We start from the raw sequence: 9,537 nt of genomic DNA on the forward strand, positions 1-9,537 counted from the left end.
CTATTTTGCATTTAAAGCGTGGGTTCGGGAGAAGAATGTCATTTATAGAACGAGAGATCGATATATGTGGGGATATTCTTGATGTAAAATATCACTATGTACAATACACATGTAAATAACGATGCGGACTCCCTGCAATATAATTTTAATGCCCAAACCACCAAGAAGAAGTTCTTTAACGCCGATTGCTGGTAGGATCTTCATTCATGAAAAGACAAAAGTGGAAGAATTGCTTAAAGAGAAACAGGGGCAACGAGGAGGCATTCAACCCCCAAAGAAGATAGAAACCTAGCGCATGTATATTAGCCTCACTATTACCTCTACTTCAGTGGGTTCATATGATGTAGTCCAGCACTCACAGCCATCAAGATGCAGCAGATACTGACATACGGGCTGAGCCGTTCACCGATTCGAGCACACTTCCAGAATACCCCGAAGAAGCTTCAGGTGAGGGTGTTAGTCCCGTCTCTTAGTTAACATCATGGGGAAGACCAGAGATAGAACATACCCATGTTGATTTCGATCCATGATTCCTGGCATAATCGAGTGGGCATAGGTGCTTGTGCAGATGACAAGTAAGATCACCAGCAGAAGCGATTGAAAGTTGAACAAGGCAGACTACAGAAAGGATTATTTTTAGTTGGTGGCCATCCTATTGAAGTCGAACCTGTCTAGATAGGCAGGCTTCCTTTCACAGAGCATTCACTCACCATCTCGTTTGAGCTGCCTAGGATTGGTCTGTTTCCCTCCTTGAGCTTAACCAATGACTTAACAGGCTCAAGTTTCTGTGCAAGATCAAGAGAAAAATACTAGCTGATAGAGACCCAGATAGTATCATACTATCTGTCTACACGTTCCGTCCAGTGAATCAGAAATTCTGCCTCTCATGTCCGCCTACGCCCCTCACCGCCCTGGCCCCCATACCAATGTTAAACCGCCTACCGATAGAGCTCCAAGGCTTCTGCCGCCTCCTCTCCGTCCAGTTCAGCGAACCTCTCCAGCTCCATCCGGTCCACCTCGACAGCCAAATTCTGGCCATGTGGCGAGCTAGCTTGCCCCTCCCTGGCCGTTCAACCCTCAAGAGACTACTCTAATCCGTGCCGGCTATCGCCCAGCATTCAAACCTGACACCGCCAAGAACGCGGATTCTACAGAAGCCGACTCTAGTAAGAAGAGCAAGAAGCGCTCTATTACCACCATGGCTGAACCAAGAGCCCGTGCTGCTAGGCACAAGGGTCAGATGAACTTTGCTGCTGAGTGTAAGTTTTGCCTCTCTCTTTCATTCCTTCGTTTTATTTCCCCTGTCCCCCCAATAAACAGATGACTCTATCGCAACTTCTGTTACTCACATCACATGTTTCCATTCGATAGTGCGTCTCCTCCTTCTCGCATATGGTGATCCAAGCCCGCATCCGTCTTTCCCTTCAGAGCCTCTTCCAGAAACAGTTCGTGTGCTCGATGAGATTGTTACCGATTTTGTCCTTGAGATGTGCCACGGCGCAGCTCAATATGCCGCCTATTCGCGCCGTCAGAAGATCAAAGTGGACGACTTCCGATTTGCATTGCGCCGTGATCCCAACAAGCTTGGTCGTGTCCAGGAGCTATTGCGCATGGAGCGTGAGTTGAAAGAAGCTCGGAAGGCATTCGATCAGAATGATGACCAGGTTGGAAACTTGAAGGATGCTAGCAAGAAGGACCTCGAAGATTTGGGCGACGGTGCCGATGGCAAGAAGAGCAAGGGAAAGGGAAAGAGAAATGCTAGAAGGGACTCGGATGCTACGGAAGACACGACGGTTTCGAAGAAGAGAAAGACTGGTTGAGCCAGTCGTTGGCACCGCTTCGCTACTTTCGATGTCGTTTTGCTCTTTAACATTTGTCTCGGGCGTTCTGGGTTAGGACACCAACATTCATCAAACATGGGGGATACCATTTTCTGTTATTAGAAGGGCGTTTATAGGGGAAACCTTTTTCTAGCTTTCAGGTTGAGAGCTCAAGACATTAGATATCAAGCAATCCTTCCAGCAAGCCAGGCGCTACAAAATGACGACATTTATCTTTTCGCCCGGTGTCTACAGACAAAGCTCAGATGCTCGTTGGTTCAGTACATATGTCCATTCATCATGATTGACATGCCGGTAAGAAAAGCCGGCTTCGTAATCATCAAGTCTACACTATATCATCGGAGCAAATAAGGCCGATCTGCTCCCGTCATAAAAGGGTCTCAAACCCTTGCTCTTCCCATTTTGCACAGCTCCATTTTTTCCATCGCTCTGAACAAAGCCAGATTGACTCCCATACGCCATGCTCTTTCTGGTTCATTTTTTTCTTTTGCTTTCGTTCGTCGATTCGTTTTCGCACTGCCCCAACAATCGCGGATGTAATGTCATAAATGGCATAACAGAGAGAAAAAGATGGGAGCAGAACTGAGAACAAGCTTTTTCCACAAGAAAAGATAACCCTAGACACATATCAAGGAAAAAAGGGATAAACAGAGTAGCGGGATAGTAGATGCGAGAGGTAAAAAACGGATGGGACAAGAGATGTAGAGAGAAAAGAAAATGTGTCTTCATGGATAGCCTTGGTTTTACGTTCCCTCTTTACGCGCGAGCCTCCTCTCCACTCCGGTCTTGATTCCTCTGCTGTCCTCCGCGGCCGCCCTTGCCGCCCCTCTGACCTCCGCGCTGGCCGGACTCTGCACTGCCGGACTCGCCGCCAAGGGTGAGCTGAGCGGTAGCTAGGCGGGTGGACAGTTCCATCTGTGTACGGATGGTGTTGGCCAGGTAAGACACAACCAGAACGTCCTGGATGTGGTTGTTGCTGTAGAAATGGTTAGCATTAGGACGGAAGATGCGAACCAGTATAATAACGAATGAGAGTCGTAAGGGGTGGGGGAAACATACAAATCCCGCTCGATATCGGCAGGCTCAACCTTGGGCGCCAAAGCGAGAGCGTTGAGAAGGAACTGGCCCAGTGCTGTCGATGCAGGAGCCTCCTCATCGATGACAGATTCGACGTACTTGGAAACGCGGTCGATCATACCGAGAACTTCCTCGACCGCACGCTCAAGAGCCTCAATATCGGTGAAGATGTTCGCGGCACGGCTCTCAGCATCGCGAGCGGCAGCAATAGACTCCAGACCGCTCTTTTCGGTCTCGCCGTAGCGAATCTCGTAGGGGACGGGGATAAAGGCAGCGCTGTCGGCGGCTCTCTCTGCCGTCACACCAACAGGAGCGGAAATGTAGGCGCGGGTTTCAACGTCCTTGCCAGGTTCGGTAGAGACAGTCAAGTGGACAGCAGGGTGAGGGAAGGTTCCATCACCTTGGCCGCTGTAGAAGTTCTGGATCAAAGCGGAGAAGGTGTTCAGCTCCGACGAAGTGGCGTACCAACCGACCAGCACTTCCTTTGGGTTTGCCTTGAGATGCAACGCAAGCATTTGCTTCTGGTATTCCATGTCGACCTCAACCTGGTCCGTCGTTTCGGTGTGTCCAACAGCAAAAGTAGTGCGAATCTCCACCTCAGTTCCATCCTCTGACCTGGTTCCTAGCAGGGTTCCGATGACACGCTCCTGGTCGGCATTGCGACGGAGGGAATGATCAAGGATCGAGAAGAGAGCCTGTCATGGGGGCATCAGGGCTTCCATCCTTCACTCATCATTCCGATACAGCAAACATACCTGAGGATGAATGACAACATTCAGAGGGGCGGTTGTCGGTGCAGACCCCACTGCCATCGGGCCCAGAGGGCGAGCAAGGTGAAGGAAAGAATCAGTTTCAGCCATGATGGGTAAGAAGTGTTAGAAGCGCGAATGGCCGTTCTCTCTAGCTCTCGACTCTTTCACTTGGTATCTTCCTCGGCGTGGTGGAGAGTAGCTCTCTTTTTTTTTATCAATTCTTCCGCCCGCTAGACTCTGCGCCGACGGAGGTTCTGCGAGGCTCAAATTGTGTGTGCGCAGCGGGAATTTCGCGCTAAGATAAGATAAGCATCCCCGACCCAAAGAGAGGGAAAAAAATAATTCGGAAAAAAAAGACAAAAAAAGTCTGGTGCTTTCAGAGCTGCAATACCAATCCTTTAGGGGCATATTCTCTTTCGCAAATGGCTCCCCCTCGGAATAGAGGTCCCAAGGGCCGTGGAACTCGTGCCAGAGCTCCTGTCAAGAGGAAAAATGGCTTCACAACATCCCGAGTAGACGAGATAGAGTGAGCTTCTCCCGCTGGGTTCACTTACTCAAGCTAACCAGCCCACTCAGGTCAGAAGAATCCTCAAGCGGAGAGGAGGGTCAGTTCGAAGACAACCTTGGAGATGAAATGGATGAAGATGATGGTCTCATGGACGATGCATCGTCAGGCAGCGACGAGGACGAAGAAGACGACAAGTCGGCCCGTCCATATAACGAATTGCTTCAGCTACTCAATACAACCGCTGACTCGAAAGGGCCGGCACGCAAAAAGAGAAAGACCGAACACAAGAACGACAAAGAAGAGGCAGCTCGGAATGACACGGTTGTCGCCGCCAGCGAAGAGGAGTTACTGGAAGATGACGACTTGCAGCTGCAGGAACCTTCTGATGAAGAGGACGAAGATAACTTGGATGAGGCAGATGGCGATGATCAAGCCGACAGTGACAATGAAGACGGTACAGCTTTTCAGTATACCTGGTTGAAGATAATCCACTTGCTGATATTGAGCAGATAATGATCCCTTCGAAACACATTTCTCAGGCAAAAAAGAAGACGAACTGGCTAAGCAAATCAAGGCTGTAGAGGATAATAAATGGAAAACTCTGAAAAAAGAGCTCCCCGGGACGTGAGATTGGTGCGCACTGCACCCGATACGGGAAATGATTTGTCTTGCCTACCTGCCCTGAGGAGTATCGCGAATTTAAAGGTAAGCAATAACTACCCTACGAGATGGCATGTGGAAGACAGCGTCAGTTGCTTATTACGCCACAGCTCAAGAAAAAGTTGAAGGCGCCTGCTCTGGAGCATATCTCCCAGATCAGCGGCCATGCCCAGCAACTCGCCCCGTACATCTTTGATTATCAAGACGTCTTGTATGGCGCCAGAAAATCATCCAATTCGACCCAGTTACGAAACCTTCTGGCAGTCCATGCCGTTAATCATGTATTGAAGACCCGGGACCGTGTGCTCAAGAACAACGCTCGTGTCGCAAAGGAACAAGATGCCGACCTCGATCTGCGGGATCAAGGCTTCACCAGGCCCAAGGTGCTGTATCTTCTCCCGACCAAACAAGCTTGCGTGCGTGTCGTAGAGTCAATCACCCAGCTCTTTCAACCTGAGCAGCAAGAAAACAAGAAGCGTTTCATGGACACTTTCTCTGCAACGGACGACAAGTCCTGGGAGAGCAAACCGGACGACTTTCGCGAGTTATTCGGTGGAAACGACGATGACATGTTCCGACTAGGCCTCAAATTCACGAGAAAGACTGTCAAATTTTTTGCGCAATTTTACGCTTCAGATATGATCCTTGCCAGCCCACTTGGTCTGCGCACGATCATGGACCAGGCTGAGTAGGTTTTCCGAGGGCGTCCGCGCTACATGAAAAGCCTAGAACGCATGCTAACGTACTGTAGTGCGAAGAAACGTGACCATGACTTTTTGTCTTCTATTGAAGTCGTTATAGTAGATCAGGCCGATGCCCTTCTTATGCAGAATTGGGATCACGTCGACTATATCTTCAAACATCTCAACCTGCAGCCGAGGGAGGCGCACGGCTGTGATTTCAGCCGCGTGCGGACATGGTATCTCGACAACAACGCACGATATGTCCGTCAAATGATCATGCTAGCTTCCTTTATTACCCCAGAGATCAACTCGGTCTTCTCGACCCATATGCTGAACGTCTCTGGCAAGATTAAAATGACGCCAGTATATGCTGGGGCCATCTCTGAGATCCCACTCCCAGTATCCGTGAAGCAGACCTTCTCCCGATTCGACAGTCTCTCGCCGGCGAAAGACCCCGACGCGCGATTCAAGCACTTCACCACGACCGTGCTCTCCTCTTTAGTCCGCAATATCACATCTGGTCGGGGGAACAATAGCGGTGGAACCTTGATCTTTATCCCGTCGTACCTAGATTTCGTCCGTGTACGCAATTACTTTGCTACTTCCGCGCAGACGACAAACGTCTCCTTCGGCGCGATTTCTGAATACTCGGACACTCGGGACATCATGCGAGCTCGTACACACTTTATGAATGGCCGACACTCCGTATTGCTCTACACAGAAAGATTCCACCATTTCCGGCGGTACCAGGTCCGTGGCGTCAAACGTGTCATCATGTATGGAGTGCCAGAAAACCCAACATTCTGGGGGGAGATTGTGGGATTCTTAGGCCTGGATCCGGCGGCGATCGATGAGGCGGCCGAGGGAGGCGTCCGCGCACTGTTTTCCAAGTGGGATGCCCTGAAACTGGAGAGGATCGTTGGAACCAAACGAGTTGGGAATATGCTGCGGGAGAAGGGAGGTGACACATTTACATTTGTATAGATCCGAGTTAGTCCCGAGTGCTAACTCTCTTGTCATGTACTTATTATACCAATATTCGTTAAGACCTGACAGGTACTGTTGTTATTATAGCGTCTGCTTCGGCTTTCCTTTTTTTCTTTTTCTCTTTTTGTTTCCTCTTTTCCCCCTAATTCTCACGAGACTCGAGCGATTTTGTTGGATGGGATCAAGAACTGGGTATATCTGGGTTGGATCAAGAATTATGCTCCAGCTGAACTGGATAAATTGTAAGAGTTCTTGTAGATGTAGAAAAGTGGGTCAAGCCGCCGATCCACCCGCAATTTCAGTCCCTCCGTCAACCATCATTTGACGCCGATAGCGCTCCAAAGTCACCGCGCATTGGAGGAAAAGTTCGTGGTTCTCTTTTTCTTTTCTTTTCTCTTTTTTCGCTCGGCTTTGGAGATCTTTCACCTGACTTGTATTTATATTATTATTCCCTTCAAATATAAGTAATTAAATCAATATTACCTACGTATCGGAGGAGATCCATTAGTCCTTGAGCTGAATCTTCCTTATGATCAACCCCAGATTTCTTTGCCTAACACTGTCTACTTAATACCTATCTCCTTTGATTTCTCCGTTTCTTCAGTCCTTAAGTCCTGGGAGAGAAACAAAAAAGGAGTTACATTTCAGTCCACATCGATCTAATGATGCCTCCATCGGCGTCCAGTCAGGATGAGAACCAGCATCCTGGCGAGGATGTCAGATCCGACCCTCGCAGCGTGTTTTCCGCGGTATTTGGTTGGGGCAGAAAGCGCCACACCACCCATGAAGATGAGGATGAACGGAGACCCTTACTGGGATCGAGTTCGCCCATGCCATCGTCACCATCGTCATCATCATGGTGGGGAACGACGTGGGATTCGGCGCAGGAACTCTGGCTTCAGGGTAGGGGAATGATCCTGGTCATGTTGGCCCAGTTCTTCGGGGCTTCCATGAATGTCATGACCCAAATATTGGAGAGAAAGGGGAGGAATGGGGAAGGGTTTCATCCGTTTCAGGTATGATCATCTAGCTGCTTCTAAATATCTCCCCGGACTAAACTGTACCAGATCCTGTTCGCCCGCATGTCCATCACGGTTCTGGTCAGTTATCTGTACATGTGGTACACCAAAGTCCCTCACCCGTTTGGGACCCGCCCTGTACTTCACCTTCTACTGCTTCGTGCAGCCGGTGGCTTTGTTGGCGTTTATGGGCTTTACTACTCCGTTCAATACCTACCACTGTCGGAAGCCACAGTGTTAACTTTCCTAGCACCTATCCTTACCTGCTACGCCTGCTCTCTGTTCATTCCCAATGAGACCTTCACACGCAAGCAACAGCTCGCTGGCGTGGTGTCGCTAGTTGGTGTGGTTCTGATCGCACGGCCTTTCTCACTCTTTTCGAAAACAAATCCGCCCGACTCCCGAGAGCTCGGCAGCGAGGAGCAGCCTGATTCCGAGGATGAGTACCACCGTATTCTAGCGACCGCCATGGCACTCATGGGAGTCATGGGGGCGTCTTGCGCGTACTCGACCATCCGAATGATCGGTCAGCGCTGTCATCCGCTGGTGTCTGTCACATATTTTTCCTTCTTCACGACTGTTGTGTCGACCGTGGCCATCCTGGTGTTGCCTTCCATCGCGCTGGAGCTGCCGGGCACCCCGTTGGAATGGACTTTACTCTTGGGTCTGGGTGTATGTGGGTTCCTGCTGCAGTTCCTCTTGACGGCTGGTCTGTCGTATGTGCCTCCGCCGAGGAAATCGTCCACGTCGGAACAGCATCGTCAATATGGAAGCGATGGGAATGGGGAGCCGAAGGAGGCGTCGCGCAGCTCGTCCGGATCGCGGGCGACGTCTATGATCTATATGCAGATGGTCTTTGCGTTGTTTTATGACCGCGTTGTCTGGGGAAGTACTCTGTCTCTCATGAGTTGGATGGGATCTGGTTTGATCTTAGGAAGCGCCATCTACGTGGCCGTCGTCCGGGAGGCGCCCGCAGCTGCCGCTAGGGAAGATGAGGATGAGACGAACTGAGTACTACGAGGAAAACGGAAACGGAAATAATGAAAATTGGCCGCGTACGACGTCACGACTTGCATGAGCGGAGAGGAATGAAGGCCTGGAGAAAGGGCGGGTGGGGGAGGTGGGAGGAAGGATAACTAATGCATGCCGGAGCCGGCGAGGTAAGAGCTACGACGATCTGAGGGATTTGACAGCCAGCGATCATTCCCTTTAGATGAGGAGGAGGAGGGTGATGATGGTGATGATGTGGTGCTGCTGGCGGCAACAGCGCAAAGTCTGTTATTGATTTGATTGTCGGCTATATGCCATAGCGAAGTGTTGTATAGACTTAAAGTACTCGTACATGGATAATGGATGATGATTCTAATTCGTTGTCGCTTCTGAAGCTCCTCACCTGGGACGCTCAGGACAGGTTGCAGGCCGTGCGTCGCATGCAGAAAGTGGCGCTCGACCTGTGGATCCACGATGTTGGTATGATTGGTGGTGGACGACAGTGCTCCGTCTGTGTTTGTTGAATTGCGAGGATACTGCGCCGTATGGACTTATGTCTACTCGTACCCACGGGTCAAACATGCATAGATGCCGATGGTTCTGAATCTCGCCATGTTAGCCACAGCGTCATAGGGTTACAGTTGACACCGAAAAGTCCCGACGGCTCTTCCCGAGACTCACCGAACCGACTGATTGGTGCCTGCGGTGCCTGAGTTTTCAATGTAAAATGATTTACCCCGGATTCGGGTGGCGTTTGATAGGATATACACTTGTAGTTATACAGTTGTAACATCCACTTCCATCGACCCATATATATAGGCTTCAATCTATCGATCTCTTCCATTGATCGCCCCCAGCTCCACCTTTGATTCTCCTTTCCCCTCCCCGGAGTTTCCTGTATAAATATATACATACTACATTACCTTGTCTTCCCCATACTTTCCCCACATCTCTCGAAAATATTCCTATATAGGTACTCTTTTCTGTCGTGGAGGCCAAAAATCAAGGACAAAAGAGAGA

At 50.0% G+C, this 9,537-nt stretch overlaps 5 protein-coding genes across 5 annotated transcripts; 3 read left to right on the forward strand and 2 right to left on the reverse strand.

The window, feature by feature from the left end:
• Positions 1-181: 181 nt before the first annotated feature.
• Positions 182-554, reverse strand: ANOM_008663 (uncharacterized protein; the record flags this gene model as incomplete). The annotated part of the gene is made up of 3 exons (XM_015553919.1): positions 182-288; positions 391-441; positions 509-554. Coding segments are annotated over 3 exons (204 nt in total), but the record flags the coding sequence as incomplete, so codon positions are not given.
• Positions 555-971: 417 nt separating this feature from the next.
• On the forward strand, positions 972-2,062 carry ANOM_008664 (putative transcription initiation factor TFIID subunit 13). The gene is made up of 2 exons (XM_015553920.1): positions 972-1,259; positions 1,372-2,062. The coding sequence occupies exons 1-2, from the start codon at positions 1,199-1,201 to the stop codon at positions 1,818-1,820; spliced, it is 510 nt and encodes a 169-aa protein (XP_015403182.1). The 5' UTR covers positions 972-1,198; the 3' UTR covers positions 1,821-2,062.
• A 487-nt stretch (positions 2,063-2,549) lies between these two features.
• ANOM_008665 (eukaryotic translation initiation factor 3 subunit F) lies at positions 2,550-3,911 on the reverse strand. Its single transcript, XM_015553921.1, has 3 exons — positions 3,674-3,911; positions 2,901-3,613; positions 2,550-2,817 (listed from the first exon to the last, which is right to left on the reverse strand). The coding sequence occupies exons 1-3, from the start codon at positions 3,776-3,778 to the stop codon at positions 2,598-2,600; spliced, it is 1,038 nt and encodes a 345-aa protein (XP_015403181.1). The 5' UTR covers positions 3,779-3,911; the 3' UTR covers positions 2,550-2,597.
• A 181-nt stretch (positions 3,912-4,092) lies between these two features.
• On the forward strand, positions 4,093-6,505 carry ANOM_008666 (UTP25 family protein; the record flags this gene model as incomplete). The annotated part of the gene is made up of 6 exons (XM_015553922.1): positions 4,093-4,196; positions 4,247-4,632; positions 4,688-4,802; positions 4,865-4,883; positions 4,949-5,526; positions 5,590-6,505. The coding sequence occupies 6 exons, from the start codon at positions 4,093-4,095 to the stop codon at positions 6,503-6,505; spliced, it is 2,118 nt and encodes a 705-aa protein (XP_015403180.1).
• A 665-nt stretch (positions 6,506-7,170) lies between these two features.
• Positions 7,171-8,538, forward strand: ANOM_008667 (DMT family transporter; the record flags this gene model as incomplete). Its single annotated transcript, XM_015553923.1, has 2 exons — positions 7,171-7,524; positions 7,576-8,538. The coding sequence occupies 2 exons, from the start codon at positions 7,171-7,173 to the stop codon at positions 8,536-8,538; spliced, it is 1,317 nt and encodes a 438-aa protein (XP_015403179.1).
• Positions 8,539-9,537: the final 999 nt, after the last annotated feature.

The sequence above is a fragment of the Aspergillus nomiae genome (assembly GCF_001204775.2).
Source record: "Aspergillus nomiae NRRL 13137 chromosome Unknown contig00362, whole genome shotgun sequence".
In the NCBI taxonomy this organism is placed as follows: Eukaryota; Fungi; Ascomycota; class Eurotiomycetes; order Eurotiales; family Aspergillaceae; genus Aspergillus; species Aspergillus nomiae.

Coding starts and splice junctions, on each gene's coding strand:
- ANOM_008664 (XM_015553920.1), top strand. CDS start 1,199: ATGGCTGAACCAAGAGCCCGTGCTGCTAGGCACAAGGGTCAGATGAAC. Junction 1,260..1,371: donor GATGAACTTTGCTGCTGAGT/GTAAGTTTTGCC, acceptor TCCATTCGATAG/TGCGTCTCCTCCTTCTCGCA.
- ANOM_008665 (XM_015553921.1), bottom strand. CDS start 3,778: ATGGCTGAAACTGATTCTTTCCTTCACCTTGCTCGCCCTCTGGGCCCG. Junction 3,614..3,673: donor ATGTTGTCATTCATCCTCAG/GTATGTTTGCTG, acceptor CCCCCATGACAG/GCTCTCTTCTCGATCCTTGA. Junction 2,818..2,900: donor GCCGATATCGAGCGGGATTT/GTATGTTTCCCC, acceptor CCATTTCTACAG/CAACAACCACATCCAGGACG.